The 24,658-nt window shown below is 40.8% G+C and overlaps 4 protein-coding genes across 7 annotated transcripts; 3 read left to right on the plus strand and 1 right to left on the minus strand.

Annotated features, from left to right (window-relative positions):
- Positions 1-1,625: 1,625 nt before the first annotated feature.
- On the plus strand, positions 1,626-5,063 carry LOC135618045 (receptor-like protein 52). Its single transcript, XM_065118946.1, has 4 exons — positions 1,626-1,642; positions 2,908-3,720; positions 3,790-4,930; positions 5,010-5,063. The coding sequence occupies exons 1-4, from the start codon at positions 1,626-1,628 to the stop codon at positions 5,061-5,063; spliced, it is 2,025 nt and encodes a 674-aa protein (XP_064975018.1).
- A 2-nt stretch (positions 5,064-5,065) lies between these two features.
- LOC135616441 (receptor-like protein kinase 5) lies at positions 5,066-6,313 on the plus strand. Its single transcript, XM_065115632.1, has 2 exons — positions 5,066-5,780; positions 5,853-6,313. Exons 1-2 carry the CDS (start codon positions 5,093-5,095, stop codon positions 6,173-6,175), a joined length of 1,011 nt encoding a protein of 336 aa, XP_064971704.1. The 5' UTR covers positions 5,066-5,092; the 3' UTR covers positions 6,176-6,313.
- Positions 6,314-7,867: 1,554 nt separating this feature from the next.
- LOC135616928 (NAC domain-containing protein 75-like) lies at positions 7,868-11,908 on the minus strand. 3 transcript variants are annotated; one of them, XM_065116672.1, is made up of 7 exons: positions 11,725-11,908; positions 10,765-10,967; positions 10,482-10,659; positions 9,806-10,344; positions 9,229-9,489; positions 9,071-9,157; positions 7,868-8,322 (listed from the first exon to the last, which is right to left on the minus strand). In XM_065116672.1, exons 2-7 carry the CDS (start codon positions 10,879-10,881, stop codon positions 8,239-8,241), a joined length of 1,266 nt encoding a protein of 421 aa, XP_064972744.1. In that variant the 5' UTR covers positions 10,882-10,967; positions 11,725-11,908; the 3' UTR covers positions 7,868-8,238. The 3 variants fall into 3 exon arrangements, with proteins under 3 accessions (XP_064972744.1, XP_064972746.1, XP_064972743.1); XM_065116674.1 differs by lacking the exon at positions 11,725-11,908 and adding an exon at positions 11,078-11,685; XM_065116671.1 differs by lacking the exon at positions 11,725-11,908 and adding an exon at positions 11,066-11,685.
- Positions 11,909-14,782: 2,874 nt separating this feature from the next.
- LOC103991252 (putative leucine-rich repeat receptor-like protein kinase At2g19210) lies at positions 14,783-24,114 on the plus strand. Of its 2 annotated transcripts, XR_010488544.1 has the most exons (15): positions 14,783-14,988; positions 15,799-16,342; positions 16,606-17,093; positions 18,013-18,151; positions 18,240-18,311; positions 19,262-19,333; positions 19,418-19,498; positions 20,283-20,437; positions 20,813-21,060; positions 21,205-21,331; positions 21,537-21,605; positions 21,694-21,880; positions 22,137-22,853; positions 23,581-23,813; positions 23,889-24,114. XR_010488544.1 is itself a non-coding variant. In XM_009410631.3 (13 exons), exons 1-13 carry the CDS (start codon positions 14,925-14,927, stop codon positions 22,735-22,737), a joined length of 2,847 nt encoding a protein of 948 aa, XP_009408906.2. In that variant the 5' UTR covers positions 14,783-14,924; the 3' UTR covers positions 22,738-23,017. The 2 variants fall into 2 exon arrangements, 1 of the variants encoding a protein (XP_009408906.2); XM_009410631.3 differs by lacking the exons at positions 23,581-23,813; positions 23,889-24,114 and having other exon boundaries at positions 22,137-23,017.
- The last annotated feature ends 544 nt before the right edge of the window (positions 24,115-24,658 follow it).

Raw genomic sequence — 24,658 nt, forward strand, 5'->3', positions numbered from 1 at the left:
GTCATCATGCAAAGATTGATACGCAAAATCCGTAAAACTGAAAACTATGTATATGAAAGATTATATTACGTAGAGAGATTGTATATCTTTAAATCCCTACATATCTATAGGAGATGGTGAATGATGTTAAATGTCCTTCTCTCTAGTGGTGATCCACACAGTAAGACTATGACGATACTCCTCAAATCTCTAAGCTCGTTATCTAAGGAGAAAAAAGGGAGAGGAGAATAGGAGATGACAACCAAAAATCTCTGGCCTATGAGCTTTTTATTTCCTCTTATTTAAAGAGGTCCCATGTCAACTTAACCATAATAGATCTTACTCTATTGGGTATTGGATCTTCATCCAAATACCAAAGTCTTTTAGATTAGTGGATCTCTATCCAATACTCTCTCATTGGCTCTTATTGGATCTCATCCATAGGATCCAATAATCCATAGGCTTATTAGACATCAAATAAAATAAGAGGACGAATATATTATATTCGAACCTCTACTCGTCGCAATGCCTACTATATGTGCGTGACCCTCTATGCCCAATATCAAACTGGCCGTAAGTCATATCTATCAGAATTCCTTCTAGCTCAGTAAATTATTATCTCTATAATAATTCACTCAATTTATCGATTGCAAATGTACTAGGTCACTACGTCGCAGTCCCTAAACGATACAGGAGAATCCAATTCATTGGACTTATCTGTCTTCAGTTACCATGTATCTATATCATCTCATCCATCTAATATCATAAAGATCGTATACTAAGCATGGTGTTATCAGACCCATATGGTTTCTACTCGAGTCTCGCTTTAATCAGATTCTCCCAAAAAACTCTTTCTCTCTCAATTCGAATGACCCTAGTTATGAATTTGTTTGTGCAAGAACATATGAGATATTCCTCTCATAACACTGAGAGTGGGTGATCCTCTATCAATACTCAATAATTCTCATAAGGTTGACTACCACTTCCGATGGCCGACTGTGCTATATTTGAAACTTCCAAACCTATAAGTTCGGTATCAAATAGTAGAGTACTCATACAGGACATCCTTAGTATCTCAAGTTTAAGGATAATATACACTATTGCGATAATGAAATTGCTATCTGATAATGAGGTATCATTAACCATTTTACATTCCATGAGCAGATCAATCTAAAAACTCATTCTCTAATGAGCACATGCACTGTAGCTCTAGTTTCCTCACATGAGTAACTATGAGATTAACCGCCTCCATCATATGTACGAATATACAATACACCAATTTGTCAAGTAATCTCGATGTATTTCTCGAGTAACCAATGACCAGGATTATTTATGACATATTTTTAAAGGCGAATCGGTTTCATTATCGTGATTTCATCACGATATGATTCTCATTGCATAGATCCATGAACATCACAATAATAACATTATAAAGTAATAAAATATTAAATAATAATAATAATAATAATAATAATAATAAGCAAAAAGACTATGTGTCAAGTCATACATGTCATCACTTGTGTGATTAGTTTATAGGGCACCTATGACTAGCATGAGTGATCGATTGGATCTGCCCTCCTCGATCGGTCCCCGCGAGTAAAACATTAGGGGAAAGATATTACGATCGTTACATCCTTATTGCCCCCATGGACGAAATGCCAAAGTAAAGGCATTATGACCATTACAGACTTGTCGCCTCATTAACAGAGTGTCAGAGAGAAGACGTTATGATCGTTATAGGCCTAGCGCCCCCCGTTAACGGAATGCCAAAGGGAAGACATTATGGTCATTATATGCCTGCTACCCCTATTGATGGAATATTAGTGGGAAACCATTACAGTCATTATAAGTGATTCATATGACCGAATAGGTGCAAAAGCCAACCCATAACACTAGTTGAGGGTGTTCGATCTCTCTCCAATTGATCCTTTTACATTATAAAACTATCATAAAATTAATTTGGGAGTCCAAGAGGTTATATCGAGAAACACCCTCGATATTGACTTTTGTATAGAAAATCATCGATAAGTTGGAATCCACCTTAGTCCATTCTCGAGCTAGCTTAGATACTTGAACTACATTCGAAACACCATCTGGATATCACCTCATCTACTTCAAGGCTCGATTAATTACCACAAAGAACTATCACGTGAATTTCTCGAACGACCTGTGTCTTTAGATCCGAGCCGACTCACGATCGACAGTGTGATACCATAACAATCGTAAACTTCTTAATATATTTAAAAAAGTGATATATATGTAAACTAATTAATATATTTAAAAAATATATCGAATAAAATTTTAGACCCTCGATCATTAGTAAGTCCATATAGTGCATTACGATTATGATCAGACCAACATCTTTCACCCAAACTTTGTCGAACAGGACTTCTAAGTTAATTTGATAGATACACAAGTAAACGAACACATTATCCTATATACACTCAATTAAATATGTTAGTTCGGCCATAATGTTTTATTTTTTGTCCGAGAAAACATGAGATGTCGGAGCTTTTAAGTCACGCAAGGCCCAATTTTACTGTGAGAACGGCCCAATACTGTATTCGTTTCTATTTTCCTGGGCTTTAAACCTTTCTTATGAATTGGGCTTAAGAAGATACCACACAATACTATATAATTAGCCGATCCTGAGAATTAGGCAAGATTAGGTCTAGCTTTACTTGATCCACTATATCTTGTATGAAGCTACGCTAAGATTTGATTCTCATTTACACTCGTAATGAATCGTAGACTGTTTACTAGTCATAGTTCGGTGGGATTGTCAAAGATCCATAGCAATAGATTTGGGTGGTCTTTATAGGACACCTTCGTTAGATTAAACGTGACATGATCACCCGATTTCTTTTACTGTGCTTTTTAGATTCGGGATCGAGTTTTCTCAATAGTCAATTTTGTATATTCGGTTAGGTGTCTTTTTGTTGTTGACTCGAGGTCAAGTCGAGTCAACGATCCCCACAATTTGGGCCGCTCCTATGACAACATTCGTGCGCCGCGTGGGAGTCATGTTGCTCGTGTCAACCACCCTTCCACCTATGCCATCGTGAGATCCGTCTCAGGTACTTTATCCGTTACTGATTTAGTCGGATCAGTTCATGTCGCCATTGTCCCACGCAATCCATCGGTGCTCAAGAAGCTTCAGATGGGCGCAGAACCATACAAAGCTGCCTTCTTCTTCTTCTCTCCCTCGGCGCATCTCCTGCGCAGCTCGATTCTTCTATGGCTTCCCCTCCTCTTCATCTCCGAAGCCGCCGTAGCCCACGGCGATGACCAGGAGAGGCTCGTCCTCTTCGACATAAGAAGTCATTGGAGCAACGCTCCTGCGCTGAGCTCGTGGGACGTCTCCTCCCCCTACTGCAACTGGCCAGGAATCCGCTGCAGCAATGGCTCGGTCACTTCCATGTCTCTCCCCAATATAAACATCACTGAACCCATCCCACCCTTCTTCTGCAACCTCACCAGCCTCGCTCACCTCGACCTCTCTTACAATGAAATCCCTGGCGGCTTCCCGACTTGTCTCTACAGCTGCTCCAACCTCCAGTACCTCGACCTCTCTCAGAACTTTCTCGTTGGGGAGCTGCCTTCTGATATCCATAAGCTGTCGTCGCAGCTCCTTCACCTTGATCTCTCTTATAACAACTTCACCGGCGACATCCCTCCTTCCATCGGCCGGCTCCTCTCACTCCACACCCTCAATCTTCACTGCAATTTCTTCGATGGCTCGTTCCCGGCTGAGCTCGGTAACCTTTCCATGCTCGAAAGCCTCACTCTCGCTTACAATCCTTTCGCCAGTCCGCGCATCCCGGTCGAGTTCGGGAACATGACGAGACTAAAGTACCTGTGGATGACCTATGCCAACCTGGTCGGCGAGATCCCGGAGTATCTCGGGCGGCTGGCAGAGCTTGACCACCTCGACCTCGCGCGGAACGGTTTAAGTGGCTCGATTCCTGCAGCCATATGGTCGCTGGAGAAGCTGACGACGCTCTACTTGTACGATAACAAGCTGACGGGAGAGATTTCCAGCGAGATCGCGGCTTTGAACTTGGAGGAGATCGATGTCTCGATGAACCGGCTGACGGGATCGATACCGGAGGAATTCGTAAATCTCCGCAATCTCCGCATTCTGTTCATGTATAACAATAGCCTGTCCGGTGAGATCCCCAGAGGCATCGGCCTCCTTCGCGATCTCCGGGACATCAGGCTCTTCGACAACCACCTAGTCGGTGTCTTGCCGCCGGAGCTCGGGCAGCAGTCCCATCTGACCAATCTTGAGGTGTCCAACAACAGAATCTCCGGCAGCTTGCCCGAAGGCCTCTGTGCAAACAGAGCACTTAAGTCGGTGGTGGTCTTCAACAACAACCTCACCGGGGAGCTGCCGGCTTCTCTCGCCGACTGCTACGGGTTGAACGACATTCAGCTCTACAACAACAACTTCTCCGGCGAGTTCCCCCGACGAATTTGGTCGGCATCAGTGAACTTGACCACCGTGCTGATCGACCGCAACCACTTCACCGGCGTTCTGCCGGACAAGTTGCAGCCGAACCTGACTCGGCTGGTGATGAACGACAATAGGTTTTCCGGAAGGATCCCCACACGGGCGCCGAGACTATTGGTGTTTCGGGGAAGCAACAACATGTTCTCCGGCGAAATTCCAGCGGAACTCACCGGAATGTCGAGGCTCCAGGTTCTTTTGCTCCACGGAAATCGGATCTCTGGTTCGATACCGACAAGCATTTCCAAATTGAAGTTCCTCACCCAGCTTGATCTCAGCGACAACCACCTCTCAGGAGGTATCCCGGCCAAGCTGGGGTTGCTCGAGGTGCTCACCAACCTCGACCTCTCGAACAACCGGCTGTCGGGATCGATACCGCCTGAAATCGGCAACCTTAAGCTCAACCTCCTTAACCTGACCTACAACAAGCTCACCGGCGAGGTACCTCTGCAGTTGCAGAACCGAGCTTACGAGCGGAGCTTTCTATCCAATCCTGGCCTCTGCTCATCCAAGCGTATAGAAAATCTCAATATCTGTGCACATGCCGGCCCAAACAAGCTATCAGAGAGACTGATCCCAATCTCTTTGGTGCTCGGTGGGGTTATGTTCTTGATGCTAGCTGTGACCGGAATGTTGATTTGCCGGCGAAGATCCGACGCCGCTGACCTTCCAGCATGCAAGCTGACTTCGTTTCATCAGCTGGACTTCACACAACGTCATATAATACGTGGACTCACAGAGGCAAGCCTCATCGGCAGCGGAGGATCAGGTCAGGTGTACAGGGTCAACCTCGAGAACCGCGCCGGCGACGCTGTGGTGGCCGTGAAGAAGATTCGGAATAGTGGACAGCTGGATTGGAAGATGGAGAAGGCCTTCGAGGCGGAGGTCAAGATACTGAGCTCGATACGGCATTGCAGCATCGTGAAGCTCCTGTGTTGCATCTCGAGCGCAGACTCTAAGCTCCTGGTCTACGAGTACATGGAGAAGGGGAGTCTGGACCAGTGGCTTTACGGGAGGCGAAGGACAAGGACGGGTTCAGGGCATTTCCAGCCACCGCTGGATTGGCGGAAGAGGCTCGGGATCGCGATCGACGCCGCCAAGGGATTGTGCTACATGCACCACCACTGTACTCCGCCGGTCATCCATCGCGACGTGAAGTCCAGCAACATACTCCTGGACTCGAACTTCGGAGCAAAGATCGCCGACTTCGGCTTGGCACGGATGCTGATGAAGGCCAGCGAGCCGGAGTCTGCGTCGGCCATAGCAGGAACCTTTGGCTACATGGCTCCAGGTGAGGTCCTAATTGAGCACCTACTCCATCACCACTCCGGTTCATTGACAGAGGCCGTAATCGTGGTTGCAGAGTGTGGACACTCGAAGAAGATCAACGAGAAGGTGGACGTGTATAGCTTCGGGGTAGTGCTTCTGGAGTTGACCACAGGAAGGAAAGCCCAAGATGGTGGTGAGCACGAAGGCTTAGCAGGGTGGGCTGCTCGCTGCCTGAGAGAGAAGGGTGGCTTCATGGAGATGATAGATGAGGAGCTAAGTGACGAGGTCAACTATACGGATGACATCGGGACGGTGGTAAGACTGGGAATAGAGTGCACGAGGAGGAATGCTGTGGTGAGGCCATCCATGAAGGAGGTGCTGCGAAAGCTGACGGAGATAGTTGGACTGGGCCGTTAATAACGTGTGCGCCATGCAGACTCACACACAAAAGGATCCGATCACCAAACTATACATAGACTCACTCCAATCAAATAGGTTGGAATTGGTGAGATACACAACCCACGGAGCTAAGACACAACACAGTTCGCCATAGTCAATCTTCATCTCAAAAGAAGCCATGCTTTAGACTTATAACCCTCTCGACGACATATGCACGATAATAATCTACAAGATGAGACTGATTCGATAAGTATGTTTCTCCAATATTGTGATACCTCCTTGAGAGTAAAATCTTTTGGAGTAGAAAATTCTTAAAAATTACATCGAGGCACATCCAATAAAATCTATTCGATACTTAAATTAGAAAAGAGCACAAATTATAATGGATTTTGAAAGACTGGGTGGACAAGAATCCCCAGAATTCATCTTCCTCTATCTTGTTCCACCACTACTTTTAATGCCTATATATTCCTTGGTGTAAAAGAAGGTGGCCATCATTAGCATTATCAAATCTTTATGCTTAAATCCTACAGGTATATGCATGTGTATGGTAGGTTGGAGTTGCACACAGGAGGCATCAAAGGAAAGAGAACCTTCATAAAAAGCAGTTCATTTGGAGCATCCACAAAGGAACCCCATGTTCGAATAATTCTTCTTGCAATTTCTTTATGGGACCGAATCTGGCGAGCCCTGACATGGATAACCCCAGGCATGTCCTTTGTAGAGCATCCAACATCTCCCACAAAGAGAAAGAGATGAGCATTGCCTTTATGAGGGAGGCCAAGAAAAGGATACACACAGATGCATTCTCTCCTTCTTGGATCCAAATCTGCATGCACATACATATAAAGGCATCCATTGTCTCAGGACAAGAATTCTCCAAATGATTGCAACGATGATTCGGGATTAATTACTTTGATGAGCTCTTAGTTACTGCGTGGAGGACCGACCAAATTAATCCAACAAGATGTTCATTTCAAGTGCTGCTGAGAAACTATGAAGAAGCTTCGACAAAGCTCTCTTCATGCACGTCCAAAGAAATAGAAATTTCTAGGAAAGAGACCACCATGCAACGTTACACACACACACACACTCTCTCTCTCTCTCTCTCTCTCGTGAGGTAACAAAGCCATCGACTAAAGTTGGGAAGCAGCATCTCGGAGAACAAGCAGAATAGGATTCTGCTTAAAGCAGTCATTGAAGAGGCGCTTTTCTAAGCATAGAGAATTTGAGGAGGGTATTAGGGTTAGGTTTAGCTTATTTCTATCATCTCCTTATTACTACTTATAGTAAATATGCATTTAAGTTAATATTGCATGATGTATTCTTTTACCTGAAAATAAAAAGAAATGAGTCATAAACATCTGGAAATTGGTATATATGTGAATGACTCACTTGTCAGCATTAGGTGCAGAGTATTAACTTCATAAAATATGAGTAGAAACAGGCCTTTGTCAGCTTTCATTTAACAAAGAAAAGAAAAAGAGAGATAAATATTTTCATATATAATGTCTCAAAAGAATCATACAGCACCAGTGGAAGCAGCACAGGTGTTGGGAGTGTGCAGGCACAAAATCTACCATGGGGGGGCAACAAACATCATATTTGTTTATGAGAAGTTCAGACTAAAAGAAATTGGAACATTTTAAAGAAAGATTTAAAAAAGTGATTTATATTTTCAGCACGCAAGTCAGTATTTATGAGCAACAATTACAAGAACAAGTAGTTCTTTCACATACCATAATTCTTGTTGTTTTCTGCCTTCTTCCCTTTTGTTATACAAGGAAGAAGAAAAACACATGAACAACAAGGCAAAAGAAGAAGATATTAGTAATAGTTACACTTAAAACAATCAAAATAGTAACATTAGTTGAGATGAAATGGGTAGGATGGGAGGTGTTGAGTTACTCTGGTCATTTTTACCCCTTCTGTCAGCTAGCAAACAGCATAAGCTTTCTCTTCTGTCTCTTTCTTCTCTTAATCTCTTCATTCTCTCTCTTTTATTCTCAACCTGGTTCTGCTCCTTGATATATAAGAACTGATACTGATGGTAGTAGTAAAGGATAATTTTCTCTTTTTCCTCATCCCCCATGATGATTTGGATTGTCAGATTGCCAGAAGGGAAAGTGCCATTCCGTCTCTTGGGAGTGTGGAATTGATGTTTCCTGCCAGAGAAAGATAGAGAGAATGCAAAGGTTAGAAGACATGCAAAATTTGATTTCCAATTTTCTATAAAAGATAAAAGTGAAGAAATACAATAGATAAGCATGAATTATTTGTCATAATCATATATTTTTATCTTATGAAAAGTTGCTACATTTTCTCATCTTCATTTTGGAAAAGGAAAAGAGAGAAGAAATAACAACAGACATAGAATACAATGTCTTGGATATTTCAGAACTATGAGAAGATGCACAGAAATGAAGTCGAGACACAAAAGAGTAGAAGAGAGTCTCTTGTTTCCTTTGCCTTTCTCTTTCTAAACTAAATGCAAAGAATAATATACTTTAAGACTATTAAGGGTCTAAGCAAGAAAGAAAGGCAGCCAACAAAACCAAGCTTGTCTTTTTGACCTGCATTGCACCAAAGCAAGCAAGAAATTCTCTGTTTCTTATATGAAACCATATGATCCAAGTAAAAGAGAAATGATGCAACCTGCCATCTTCATATGAAACCATATGATCCCTATCCTTTGATTTTGTGTTGACTACAAGAACTAGAATTTGCTCCCAAAGGAGAAAAATATTTAGCACATCTCCATCTTTATTGTTAATGCTAGACTTTCTATCTTTGCATAGTGAATTGACATTGACTTTGTTATTAGCTGCAGGTAGTCATGATAGATCAACCTGAGAAGACAACATGATACAGAAAAAAGAAAGGAAGTTTTAGGTGGTTGATGATTTCACTTACGTTAGTTCTAGCTGAAGTGCAACTCATGACCAGTTCTTCCAGGCCGGAAGTAGATCTATGGTCCAGCTTTTGTTGCAATTCCAGTTGCTGCTGTCTCACAATGAAGTTAATTTCCAACAAGATTAAACTATCGGTCTTTCCAAATTGCACTGCCGTACCTGAAATTTATCGGATTGAAGAAGTATCCTTGAGACTTGATATGGGTCTTCGAGAACCATTGACGTCTGCCGGTGTGGATGAGTCGAGACGATGGCCGGGATGGGGTGCATAGGCCTGGTAATGTGGAATGCTGCGGTTGGCACCACCTGCAGTTGCTGCAGCTGCTGATGCTCCTGAGCCACTTGATGATGTGGTGATCCAACGAGGTGCTCGTGCTCTGAGTGCTCATCTCGTGCCTTCCGTTCCTCTCCCACGGCCACCTGTTCAACACTCACAAAACAAGTTCCAACTCAAATCCTTCTCTTCTGCCCTAGATTCTCTTCCCCGGTTTTGGTAGGGAAGTTGCACCAAATGAAGCTACCATGCACTGTGCTGTAATAGTCGCAAGGGTTCTTAGGGTTGCTTGTGTTTTGTGCAAACTGATGTGACATTGCTTTCGTTTTTCATGCGCTATCGACTGAGAGTTTGATTGCAGAAAGAATCTAGCTTGAACAAGCATGCACTGAGACACATTCAACATTCACGGATTGAAGAATTGGAAAGTAGGCAAGAATTTGAAGTCGAGAAATTAATTACCTCATCGAAGCTTTCTCTAAAAGGAGCAAAGCTAAAGTTGTCAGGCTTCATCAGGTGCTGATGCATCTCCATGCTACTGTAAGAATGCTCATCCCTCTTGCTAACTAAATCAGAGGAACAACTTGCACCGCCACTGTCCCTTCTTTGATCCATCCCCTCCGCAGTTGCTGCCGCTGTTGTGCTGCTCTTATCGGACCAAGTGCACTGCCTTGGCTGGGTCTGGAAGAAGATCTTGGACACCACAAGCTCACCTTCCTTCTCCTCCTCCGACTCCCCCAGGTGGTACTGGTGCATGACCCAGTTGGTCTTCTCGGGCTTCCTGTGCTTCCCAAAGTTGGTGTACAGGACCAGTATCTTCTTGCACCCCTTCTGCTTCCCATTGACCATCACAGGTCTCGTCTTCCCTGTCTTGTGCCACCTGGTTTCGCCTCTCTGAAGGTCGCACGTCGACTGGATTTTCCTTCTTTTCCTTGTGCCGGTGGTGTAGGCCTTGGATGGCCTGTGGAAGAAGTGCTTGCTCAGGCCATCCCTTCTCACACCTGCAGCCAAAGGCAGAGGTTTTTCTTGGCAGATCAGATTCCTAGAGAGGTAATCCAACCGACTCACGAGAAGTAAACAAACTCAAGCATAGAATTCAGAGAATTAAGGAGTCGAGGGTGGGTGTAACTCCTCTAACCTGGGAGCTTCTCAGGATGGGTGTAGCAGATGCCATCGTCGCCTTCGATCGTCGGGATGAACTCATCTATCAGAGGATGGGATCTCAAATCTTCTGCCTTCACCTTCGCTTCCAGGTGCTCTACCAATTCTTGATCTGTCGGATCGAACTTCACTCCTGCGGGCAACCCCACCCAATCCTGCAATCATCAACCATTAACTAACCAAGTCTTGCTTTCGTCCGAGATCGGTCACTGCGACTTTGAAGAGAGTATCAGTAGTACAATTTGGTTGTGTTTCCTTACCGGCTTGCGATCGAGCTTGTGGCCACACCCAGGGCACTGTTTGGAAACACTCACACGATGCTGTACCAGCTTGGCGTCGATGAGAGACGAAGTGCTGACCTTGGGACTTGTGTTCATGGCTGCTTCATGGGCATCAAGATCTTAGGTTCGTAAACATATATGTTCACTTTGTGGCTACTCGATCTTGCTTTCAGAATGGAGAGCTGAAATCGGAACCAAAATTAGAGGAGGTCTCAGACAAACCAGCAAGAAAATAGGAATCGGCTAAACGGCAACAACTACAAGTAATGCCATATCGAACCAATTCAGGAACCTCAGCTGAAGCATAATGCTGCAGATGGAACGGAGGAGAGAAAGAGTGGAAGAAGGAAGAAGGGGAGTTGAAAAAGGAGAAATTGAGAACGTGTTCTTGATCTATAAACAACCTCTTTGGGAGGACAATATACTGCGATACCTTCTACTTTAATTGAAGCCCGTGGCCATTAGAAAAAGGAAAAGGTTCTCAACATGAATACTCCTTCACTCACCAATACCTCCAAACCTACAGCTAAAACAAGCTGCCTCATACCCCAAAGAGAGAGAGAGAGAGAGAGAGAGAGAGAGAGAGAGAGAGAGAGAGGGGTTTTGGATTACAGCGGTCGAGTGACTAAAGCAAAAGCTGGGAACGGTGCCTTCACAGCTGTTACTGCACATCCCTAAGAACCCAACCTGAATACTAATAAACAAAATAAAAGCATTAACCATAGTACATGGAATTTAGTGATGCAGAAAGGAAAAGACAATTCTGATCTGTCCCCCCGAGAAAAGACCACCGACTCCATCAAGAACTAATATTGACATGCAGGTGTATACCGACTCCATTACCGAACATATATTCGCAGGAAATGATGAAACATGTTATTTTCCTTCCCCCGATAATTATGGAACACTAGAAGAGAGGAAAGAACTGAAGAGGCTCACTTGGATATTGGAGATGTGCTTCTGATATGATGATGATCTATTCCGTCATGAAGGAAGAAGTTGTGCACTTTGCAGAGAAGACGGGTGAGGAGGTGAATCTACAGGTTGCTTGACACCCAAGGCAAATGAGCAGTAGGACACTTGATGGACCCCCAATACAATAAAGCTATAGTACGCACCAGTAGCCCCAGCAGCAGCCTTCAACCACAAGCAGCTGGACCATATGTTACTATCATACACTGTTCCTATGTTACAGTATCATTTACCAGTACAGCTACAACTTCTGAAACATATATATAGAAGCATGGAGCATAAGAGCCACGCCTGTTTGGCTTTATCCTGTTAGGCATGACTCCGGCGTTCATGTTCCTTGCAAGAAATAGTGATGGAACTCCTCTTAAGTAGTATTGGGGGACCTGAAAGAAGAGAATATCCCATGGGGGGGAGGAGTGCAGGGGAAAGTAAAGGTTGGATGTAGGTTTGTCAATAGAAAACGTTCGTCATAGAGTGGGTATGACAGCTGAGGAAAGGATGATGGTAGGTTCATCTAAGTGGAAACATTTGGTTTCATTCTAAGACACTCAATTCTTGAACGATCTTGACAGTTCTTCTCCCCTTCAAGAATAACACTCTCTTCTTGAAGGAACTTGATCGTTCTTCTCCCCTTCGTTTCTTGAAAGTTTGGTGTTGCCCAACATCTCCACTGACAGTTCCGCATTGCATGATATACTCATCATCTCATTTCCTATTTAGACGAGACGGAAACCTGTAGGATCTTAGTTTTTCTATAAAAGAATTATTTTTTTAATTTTTTAAAAATAAAACTACTATCAGACTTAATTAATAATACTAAAATTTACACATAATAAAAAAAATAAATATATTCAAATATAAATAAAAGCAAAATTATCATGACGCACGGGAAAAGCGGTTGGGGAGGGGATGAGACGAGGTCGTGAATTAGGCAACGACGAATGCAATAAGAAATCGAGGGTATTGCGATGAAGGGAAAAACGAAGACGAGAAGAAAGGAAGATGAGAGTGTGTGATAAAAAAAAGAGAAAGAGAAAGAGAAAAAAATATCAAAATCACTATCATGGTTCACATTTTACTTGTTATGAATTATTGAAGGAATTATCATTTGTCAATGAAAAAAAAAGGAGAAAGACCAATAAAAATAAAGTCAAACTGTTATGTCCGAATAAAAATATTTTATTCGATTCAATTGAACATTTTTAATTGAATTATCAATTAAGATTTAAAGTATAATAAGGGATAAATGTTTGGGATTTAACATCTCAGTCCAAATATTAATAAGCCGCCCATCACATTCATTCTCTCTCTCTCTCTCTCTCTCTCTCTCTCTCTCTCTCTATATATATATATATATATATATATATATATATATATATATATATATATATATATATATATATGTGCGAGTAATATAAAAATAAAATGCCCCCTTCCCCGTTTAGTTTCTCCATCTTTGTCTCGTTAAGAGCGATATAAATGCTATCCCAAATACCAAATGAGTAATTAAAATAATTAACAGTAACGGATTCAGACCCGTTAGTGGCTGGTAAGCATCCGTCCCGTTACGGATTCACGGTTTGGTATCAGTGGTTCATGGATCCTCAATGGATTCGGATTCCGTTATTGGGCACCCATCGGGTCCGGTTCATGGACTCGTATATTAATGGGTCATGGATTGTCATCTAGCCAAACCCACAAAAGTTAACGGGTTTAAATCCGATCCAGAAACAAAGCCCGACCCGGAGAACAGGTCCATCTCTTTCGCTATCGTCTTCTTCCGCGCGTACCCCCACCCGCCGTCCATCCTCCGACCGGACATCTGGTGAAGTCCGCGGAAGGCGGTCGCGGCCTGCTGCCGTCCTCTCCCGCCGTGGTTGGCGGCCACGGCAACGTCGTGCTTGTGCCGTGGAACAATTCAGAGCAGTCTATCGCAAATGTGAGAACCCTAAAGAAAGATAAGATTTTTCTTCTTGTGACACAACTGCAACTTCTGGAATCATTGAATGCTCATGTAATGACATCAAGAGACGTCAAAAAATTTCCCCCTAAGAAATTACCAGCAATATTTGTTACATTCTGCGTTTTTCTTTTAGAAACGATCAAATTCATGACCAATCGGTTAATGAGTGGTTTGATTTCAATTCATGTCGCTATTGGTTGTTGAGTTATTATCTCGGCCTCTGGATCACCAGTGGACGTTTCTAAGGCTTCATCTTCGCCCCCTATGATTATGGATGTAAATCCTTCAGTTAATTTCACTTCAAGTCCCTGTCGGTAGTTTTACGGTTGACTTGTGCCAACTTTTCTGATCATCCAAGTGCAATGAAGAGGGTGTCATTATTTTGACGTTTGACTTTGTGCCAACTTTTAGAATGACCCATCTAATAAAAGAGGGTATCAGTGTGTCAATGCTATATCCTATGCTACGCATGTGAAGGATAATGATACAGTTTTTAGCAGTGTGTCTAAAAATTATCTTCTACACTACATAGATAAAGGAAGACTTGATGTAGAAGAAGTGGGTATGTCTACATAAAAACAATTTGCAGGCCGAAAAATAATTAATGAACTTTGCAAAGGACAAATCACAAAGTCAACTATGGGAGATTAGTGTGAAATTAATGAATTTAGATGAAAAATGTTTACCTTTGTTGACTTTGTATCACATAATATAAAAGTACTTCTAGACTAAGTTGGTCATATCTTCTGCTTCGTTGCCATACCTTGTCCAAGTTATATCTTTGTTTGGAAGGCTGCCATGTAATTTTCTGCTAATAACTATTGAATTATCTGATATCTCATATGACCCGAAATTGTGTCCAATCACACATGTGTTCCTTTTGGTTATAGTTTCAAAGAAGAGTCTCCTTCACTTATCCTTGTTCGTTGTACCATCAGAAATTGATACCTCCTTGAGAAAGCTTAACATAGAAAAGTAAACAAGCTGGTGATCTTTGACTTCAAACAAGACAAATAGGCCAACTTCTAATTAATCTTAACATGCACTATTTAGGGGGAAGATTTTCCTGTCAAAGTCAATCTTGATCTGCCCTCTTGCTTCTTGAAAACAAATGCACTTTAAGAGACGACTAATGCAATGCAGCAAAGAACGTATTGCCATCTAAGGTTTCCTCTGATGAGAAGTCTGTGAATAAGCCAAGGCAATGACAATAATTTTCTATTTCTGGTGTATCTCTGCAGCAGCAATCTTCGTTCAAGGCCAACCAGGTATGACAGCTTCAGGAGTCCTTTTGAAACATTTTCTAGTAAGTTTTGGAGGATAATTCAGATATTTTTATAGGCTTATATTTTAATGAAAGTTCTTGGCCTTCATGGATAGTTCCATGTAAGGAGAAGTCCTTTCTTTTGAGGATACTTGAGCATATTTGAAGTTGGAACTTTCAAGTTCTCATTTACAGCAACCTTGTGGCATGGATCGAGTGAAATTTTTTGACTGCTTCTTTAGTTTGGCCAGCTGATGCTCTGGCCTTGCCTAACACTGAGGATGTTCTAGCAGAAATTTGGCTTTAGATTGAAGGTTGCACTTTATGCAATTAATATAAAGAGGTTATCAACAGTATCTTATCTTCTCTATCTGCTTCTCATATTTGGCACTAACCAGCTTAAGGTCTTGATATATCCAACGAACCTTGCTCCAAGGAGGATTTTTTAAACTTCTTGGATTAACAAACATACCTCTTATAATTTTGGATTTCTGTGGAATTGTTTTTACCTTTATGAATTATCTAGAGGAGTAATTGGGGAATCTTTAATCTTCAATAAGGTGGAAAGATGTATGGTCAGATGTGGGTAGTGATTCTCTGAGACCTTTATCCCTTTGACCAAATTCTTCTCTCCTTTGGTTCACTTGTTTTTCTGCTCTCCAATCTTTTTTGTCTGATAAGTGCTGCTCTGTTACTAGGAACAGATGCATGTAAACATAATCCCTCTTTTCTATGGAGATAGAAGATACAAATGCTGTCTCTGCGTTGTTTTTCAGTGTTGCAGCAATAACACAATGACAAACCCTGGTTGCAGGTTTCATCAGCATTGACTCTGGACTTGCTGCAAATACCAGCTACAATAATCTCACAGGGATAGAGTACGCCTCCGATGCAAGATATGTCGATACTGGAGAGATTCACACTATCTCCAGTGCTTATCAGACCAGTTCACTAGCACCTCAAAACGTACACCTGAGGAGCTTTCCTGATGGCAGTAGAAACTGCTATACTCTAAAACCTGTACAAAGGGGCAACAAGTATCTCATTAGAGCTGGTTTCTTGTATGGAAACTATGATGGCCGAAATCACATACCACGCTTTGACATATATATTGGGGTTAATCACTGGGATTCCTTCAAATTCTCGAACCCAGCATTTGTGTATGGGACAGAGACTATGATTGTTGCCTCAGCTGATTTCATATCAGTTTGTCTTGTCAACACTGGAGATGGAACACCATTCATATCATCACTGGAGCTAAGGCCTCTCACTGGACTGTACAGTGCCCTGAATGAATCAAATTATTTTCTCAACCTTCAACGATATGACCTGGGGTCAACCAGCAATCGATCGACCAGGTAAGTGGTAGGTTTGCTTTTTCACTTGCTGAAGAAATCATAGTCACAGGTCTAACACTTAAGTATATTCAGGTATAACATATTAAGCTACAAGCTTAACGAAAGAAAGAAAATTTATCAATATTAGTTAATTGATTCAGAAAAAATTGAGTTAGCTCAAAACTTCAAATTAAAAAAAAGTTACAAAATATAAAAAATAACAATAATTTCATAGGTACATGATAAATGTACAATTACAAAGTGACAAGATTATGATCCATCAGGTACCCATACGATGTCTACGATCGCATGTGGACTGCTGACAAGAACTTACCTCCAAATTCATTTGTTCTAATGAATACCTCCTTAAATATCAGTACTTCGTCAGACGATGACTTTAAAGTTTCATCAACCATCATGAGGACTTATGTCACTCCATCTGATGGCTCCGACATCAATTACTACTGGGAGCTGCCGATGGAAACTCCAACTGTCCAACAACACATTGTTCTACACTTTGCAGAGATCGAATTGCTTTTGAGCAATGAGTCACGGATATTTGACATATATTTGAATGGAAAATTGTGGCGTAAAGCATTCAGTCCTCGTTACTTGCAGATAGATCATGTATTCACTACAGAACCTTTGGATTCAGTTTCCAACAATATTAATATCTTGAAGGCAGCCAATTCCACCCATCCTCCGATTCTGAATGCACTAGAAGTCTTCAAAGTTAGGAGCCTCTTAGAGTTGTCTACAGATAATGGAGATGGTATGTCGCTGCCTATATCATTTTGATAAATTTCTTTCTTATGCTCATGTTTGGTGGCTGGTTTATCATATTATAACGTACAGAATACAAGGTTACTTTTGTTCAAGAAGATATATTGGCCTCCTACTTTGAATAACAAAGATCACATAGCTCTTGAGATGCAAAAATAATTTATTTGGCATGGACTATTTTAGTGAGGGTGCCCAAATATGCCATCCTAAGATGTGAAGAACATGTATGAGCTATGACCTTCAAAATGTTAGTTTGTGTTGCCTACCTTTAAACTGATTTGGAGTTCACAGTAGTATATAAGTCAGCAAAGAAATGAACAGAATGCTCATCAACCTCTGTAAATCCAGTTTCGCATAGGATGACAGGTCAAAGCTAAGTCTCTATATGCAGCAGCAGATCATTGACGGTGTGGCGTAAGAGTTGGATGCGTGTGGACTTTGAAATCAAATCTTACCTTCTTTTGCAGTCATCTAAACCTTTTCTTTTCGTAATAGTAATTAGTTGGCACATGATAAATATAGGACATGATGCCTGTACTGAACAAGCAACTGGGGTGATTCTTCTTAAACAATAGCAAATCAATAGTTCTAACTATTGGGGTTAGCTTAGATACAATCTTTCCAATCATTGAATTCTGTGAAGAATGATATCCTTAAAGTCTTAAGACCGCCATATCCTTGCTAACGTTTCTGGTAATGTCTGTTTGTTAACATCAAATCCTAATGAAGCTGAGTGGGTCATAAATGAATTAGTTGTGGCACCATAGTAAGAAAAAATGTTAGTGAAAATTGGGCTTTTTGTTTTATGAATGTATTTGTTGTTCCTGCTAAAGCTCATTAGTTTTTGCATTCAGATTGAGAGTGCACTCGTCATCATACAACTCTTTTTTTTTTCCTTGTGGGATCAGTTGATGCAATCATGGGAGTGAAGGCAGCATACCAGATAAAGAGAAATTGGATAGGTGATCCCTGTAGTCCAAGAATTTACTCATGGGAAGGACTGCGTTGTAATTCCAGTGGCTCCATGTCACAAAGACTCACATATCTGTATGTGCCATGGATGGTAGTTATCACATATATGAGAAACTCCAAAGTATTACTTATGTATACGATACCCGCACTGAATGTTCTGCAGAAACCTAGCTGATGGTGGATTGCTTGGGGAAATTGCTGCCTCTTTTGCTAAGCTTGGTGCTCTGGAACACTTGTAAGTAGATAATGTTGCAATGGAAAAAACAGAACAATGTCTTTGCTCAAAGATGGTCTTTCTGCTATGAGCCTATCATTAAGTTTATGATTTTACCATTGACAATTTGTTGTTTCATGCTTAGTAGTCTGATATTGGATCTTATTGATGCTTCCTTTGCCATTACTGGGCAAAGGAACTTCTATGGATGTCACTGCTTTGTGTACTACTTAATTTCTAAAGATTGATCTTTAATAATATTTCTTTTCTTTTATCTTCAAGAAACATATATTGCATGTGCCTCTCTCTTACAAACATCACTAGTGGAGTTAGTTACTCACCTATTGACATGCATAAAAAATTGTTAAAGCAATTTACAAACTCCATACAAGGTGCTTTAAGTTGTTATTACACTGTAGTACTTAGAACTTAATTGACAATCTCATAATTTGGCTGAACAAATTTCAACTTTGTTCATGTGCCCTTGTAAAATTGTCAAATTAGAGCTTTAAGCAATGAATTTAGCCTTTAGATGCCACTAATTCTTTAGACAAAAAATAAATGTCCTGGGAACCAGATTTAAAGCCTTATAATGTGCATCTTTTCTTAGAACTGCCTGATTGGAAGAAAATATTCTATGCTCTAGGTTATGTGACATGCTTATCCTTTATTTACATTAAATAATGTCTCTATCCTCTAACAAGGTAAATATGTGAAATTTACGTTTGCTATTTATTACTCTAATGGAGTGGAGGTTTTTCTTTTGGCCTCCAAAGCATGACCAGAACTATCATGTCATTGAAATTAAGAGCTGATATAATTTCTCAGGCATAGGCTGATTGTATTATCTGGTTGCATCTCACTGTAAAATTTTGAACTTCTTTCCTGATGCTGTAACAGTATGAAAAGTCAAGCTGCAGCTAGCATAAGCCATGTAGACAAATATCATGATGTCTGAACTTCTTTTGCAGGAACTTATCAGGCAATAGTTTGTCAGGAGCTATACCTGATGCTCTCGGAGAACTACCTTTTCTACGATTACTGTAAGTGGCGAAAACTGGCTTTAAAATGCTAATAATCTGATAATCTAATCATCTTATGGTGCAACACTGTTTTGTTTTAACAAGGGACTTGTCGAACAACCAATTGCAAGGGTCGATTCCTACTCTTCTTCAAAAAAGATCAGAAAACCATTCTCTTACATTAAGGTTTGTTATCTTTTCTGGAACCTTGAACTTATTCTTAGATGTTACATTGATGAACACATTCACCATCAACTTTTAAGAGATTCTTTGTCATAATTTTGAGAGGGTACATCTCAAGTTTGCAATGTAAGAGGGCATTTCTAGTCTAACATTGGTAAAGTTTAGTCTGGCACAACTTTTAGTCTGTGTATGAGTAATCCCTATGCAAGAGGTTCTCTGTAAGTCCTGGCATCTTGGATAAGGTTTAAACTAAAGATGTAAATAAGGAAGGTATGTGTCTAGCAACCACAACCTGGCCTTTCCAAACATAACTAGGTTTGTGTGCTTATACTCCTCTTACTTTCTCCTACTGTGGCTCATGACTAGATTGTAAAATCTGCTCGAATACTGAAAACTATTGCCAATTGAACAGTGCTTTAGAATCAGTTATCATAGGAGGGCCCATCACATCCTACTTTGTGGACTTTCTATGTACACTGCTGGGCTTAGTACATTGTTCTGCAACAAAAGATCCACTTTTCAGTGAACCGTTCATGGGATGAGCTATTGGAGCTCATGTTTGCTTCTGCTTATAGACATTTGGATTTCTTTTGTGCTTTGACATGCAATGATCTAGCTCAAAGATTAAATCTGTGAAGCCTATTAAGGTGGAAAAAGTTAGTCCTCATAGTCTGCACTCTACTAAAATGTTGGTATGTTTATGTTGATATTCATTATTGATTACATGCCAAGCTCAACATTTTCTTTTCCAAATTTCATTTTAAGTTTGCAATTCTCGTAATGCTAGATATGAGGGCAATCCTGATCTTTGTTATGGAAGCAATTCATGTAAGCAGCGGAAGATGTCAATTGCCATCATCATAGTTATAGTAGCGATTGCAGCAGTATTTCTTCTAATGGTGGCAGCATGTATATGGAAAGTAAAGAGGGCAAAGCAAGCAGGTAGGTGACAATAGGTTATGCAACCATGGCATACATGCTAATTAACAGTTCACATGCATAAGATCAATTCTAGCACAGTCAGATATAACTTTCAAGTCCAAGCTCCAAGAACTTTCTATTCTTAACAGAGATTATAATTGACTCAAACTTGTTTGCGATGCTTTTTCCAATTTGTGGCATGTTTTGTATCCTGCATTTGTTTTGCTACACAGGCAATACAAGCTTTTTTTTTTCCATTTAATTTTTGTCATGTCCAATTTGCACTATGCATTCTCAACCATAAAACACTAATAAGAGTCATTGCTAAAAATATCACTAATCAAGTTGAATTTATTAATTGCATTCTCCAATTTATCTTAGTTGTTATGACCTCAGGTTGTTTGAAGCCACAGAAAGAAGATGGCTTTTCAGGACATCGAAAAGATAAAAATAAGCAATTTCAATTGAAAAATCAAGAATTTACGCACGAAGATATTGTTTATATAACCAAAAATTTCCAGCACACCATTGGTAAAGGGGGATTTGGGACAGTTTACCTTGGTGAGTTACAAGATGGAACTCAAGTTGCTGTCAAGGTGAATTCTCAATCATCATCACAAGGGATAAATGAGTTTCAAGCGGAGGTTAACTTCTTCCCCCTGAAAATTCTACAGATTGATCACTGAGTCTGTAAAATACATGCAATTATTATGGGTAGTAACTGATAGGCTTTCTGGAATATAAAATTATAATCCTATATAACAATGTAAATTGATCGTGGTTTTCAGGCTGAGCTCTTGACAAAGATACATCATAAGAATCTGATGTCTTTGGTTGGATACTGTGAGGATGAGAATTTTCTAGCACTTGTGTACGAATATATGGCTCAAGGAAGTCTTGAGCAGCATCTTCGAGGTAACTTGAAATATTAATAATCCAAATGTTACTTTAGCAACCACTTTCAACTTGTGAAGCGCAACTATTCAGTTATCTAATTTGCTGCTTGTTTAAGCACCGAGGACAGCTTTTGATGATTTGAGTTGGTTGATTGCAAACCTTGACCACCTCAAATGAATGTTATCTTTCTCATGCATCAACCTCTTTTCAATATTTCTTATAGGTAAGACTAGTTTCTCTAGAATTTTACAATGGATCGAGAGGCTCCAAATTGCAATTGAAGCTGCCCAAGGTTTGTTTTAGATGCACTCATATGGAGTATTCACTTCATATTGCCGATTTTTCTTTATCTTATTGATTTTGGAACTTTTTTTTTACAGGCTTGGAGTATCTTCATAGTGGATGCAAGCCTCCTATAATCCATAGAGATGTGAAGCCTACCAACATCCTCCTAAACCACAAAGGAGAGGCCAAAATAGCAGACTTTGGGGTTTCCAGGATTTTCCAAAATGACCAAACTCATGTATCTACTGCTGTTGTTGGCACTATGGGATACCTTGATCCAGAGTATGATTCTATTTCACTTGACAAGTCTGAGCAGCTTGAATTGTGTAAACTGGATTCTTAATTTACAGGAACAATATTGTAGTAGTGGGATGAAGTACTAGTTGTTTCATGTCTTTTACAGTTATCAAGGATAGTGATGAATTCTGGAAACCTACCACACAAGTGGACACACGAATAGTCCAATTTCCTTAGTAATTCCATTTTATAAGCATTTTAAGCAATCAGAAAGAATCTCAATGTATTTTTGTTTTTGTAGGTACTTCTTCAGTTGCAAGCTGACTGAGAAAAGTGATGTCTATAGTTTTGGGGTTGTTCTCTTAGAATTGATCACCGGCCTTCCTGCTATATTGAGAAATCCAGACAGGGGAATATTAGTTCACTGGGTTTCTCCAATACTTGCAAGGGGAGACGTAGATACTGTGACTGATGACAGGATGCAAAGGGAGAATGGCACTAGCTCAGTTTGGAAGGCTGCAGAAATCGCATTGAGGTGTGTTCTGCCTACCTCAATTGAGAGGCCAACCATGAGTGAAGTGGTGATCCAGTTGAAGGAGTGCATGGCACTGGAGGTTTCTTCTCGCTCTTCTGGAAGGACCCAGATACAATACGCATCTGAAGTTGATATAGACAATTGTGATGCAATTGGGTTGTCCTCTGCAGGAACCACCGTTAACCATTATGAAGATCGCAGTTCAGTTGAATTTTCTTCTTCTGGAATGAGTACTGACCATCATCAAAATGAATTTGTTGTGTCCCCAAGTGCAGCTTTGCTTGGCTACATATCCAGTGACACTTCTCAATCATATGGCACCGAGAAGGAAGTGGAACCAAAGAGATGTACTTTTTCATTGGCGTGACATGCATTGAGAGATCGGATGGCGGTCACATAACTTCCAACCGGAGCAGTGCTATTGGTGCAGTGAGTTCCTTTAATTGAACTGGTGGTTGTAGCTGCATTTGTTAGTTATTCTAGGTAAAAGTCACTGAGAAAAGTCAATTTTCTGTCTTCATGTGAATGTATAAGGATTCAGATTTTTTTGCCAATTTGCTTTTCTTCCATCATTCTTTTCAGTCCATAGTCTGCATGTTCAGATGATCAAGCCTTACATTTAGCCAATAAATGATCTTCTGTACAAACATAGCATTGCATATCCTAGCAGAGCTGAGTCAGGACTTCTGCCAACGAAGATCTCAGTTTGCAAGTAATTCAACATTGAAACACAGGACCAATGTGGTCATCATCTGTATATCCAGTCCTCCTTGTGTATGGATATAAATCACAATAGCATATATTCAATCACCGTTTGAATCTCTTGCAGCCGTAGTCCTCGGACTTTTTCTTGTGTGGTTCTATCTTTGGTGAGCTGCAGGTAGCTTCTGGGGTTGTAATTTTTGTTGTTCCTGCTGTTAACATCCAGTTCTGTACCAGGCAACTCAATGTGAATGAATCATGTGGTGGATGTATTGAATGTTTGTTGGTTCTTGGCTGTGTTGAACCTACTTATTATTCTTTCACGAAAAGAAACTTGTTAAGCATTTGTCTTTGCCAGAAGCACATCTTGGAGTCTCAAGCACATTGCTGGAGGGTCTTACTATTCATCTCTCCATGGATTTCACATCTTTAGGAAATAATTATTGTACATGTAACCAGTTGCATTCATTATCCTGTGGTCTAATTGCAATTGTCGTTCCTGTAACAGGAGATCAATGAGCTGGCATGATGTGGCTTGTTCTTGAAAAATGTCACTAATTCAGAGAGAACTTGGTAGACCAAACGAACGTTGACTGTGATAGACGACCAAAAACAAGAATGTCCATGCTGCGGTCTGATCTCAGGAGCTGGAATACTTTCTGGGGAAGATGATGGACATGATGCTGTTCTTTCTCCTTTGGTATGTGTGGTGGACAGCAATCTTATCCCACTGCCAACCAGGTACTAGTAGTACATGCAACCTCTGTTTCATGCATATAGAGCTTAGTTGAAGCTGTCGTCTCTCGTTAATTGCAGGTTTCATAAACATTGATTGTGGATATGCTGTGAACACCAGCTACATAAACAACCTCACAGGGATGGAGTACGTTTCTGATGCAGAATACATCGACACCGCAGAAAACCACAACATTTCCAGAGCTCACTAATACAGTTCGCTTCCAGTCCAAAACTTTAGTGCTTCACTTGATCGTTCTTATGGTCAATGATGCTAGTTTTTAGATGAATAACAGCTATTGGAAAGTTTTTTAGATGAGCATACAACAAAACTGCACACCTCCCTACTGAATTAAAGGATCAGATTTTCAGCTAATTACATGTTATAAGATTATACCTTTTTTTTTAAGTATTCTGATCCCTAGATTTAAAAATTTTATATTAGAATCTTTAGAATCATGAAAGTGAAATATTTAATCATATTTACTCTAACGTGGTACAGGAATGATACAAATGTAATGGACAAAAAGATAATTTCAATGTTCCAAGTGAGGCATCTGCATCGGCGTCGCTTTATAACTATGTTGATGGGAGGTGAGGTAAACGCCTTGTGTCCTGTCGACGGATGCAGAGCGACATGGTGCCGACGAAGATGCCTCATCTTTTGTTGACACCTGTCGATGCAGAGTCACGTTGAAAGAGGAAGATGAGGGAGAATAATGACGATAAGTGAGGCAAAAGGATATGGCATCTATGCCGCTCCCCGTTAGGAGCTAGAGGGGTAAGGTTTGCATGCTTTGTATTGGTGGAAGCAGTGGTGGCGTGAAGCGAAGGATACTCCCGAGAAAGGC

The sequence above is a fragment of the Musa acuminata genome, chromosome BXJ2-7, assembly GCF_036884655.1.
Source record: "Musa acuminata AAA Group cultivar baxijiao chromosome BXJ2-7, Cavendish_Baxijiao_AAA, whole genome shotgun sequence".
In the NCBI taxonomy this organism is placed as follows: Eukaryota; Viridiplantae; Streptophyta; class Magnoliopsida; order Zingiberales; family Musaceae; genus Musa; species Musa acuminata.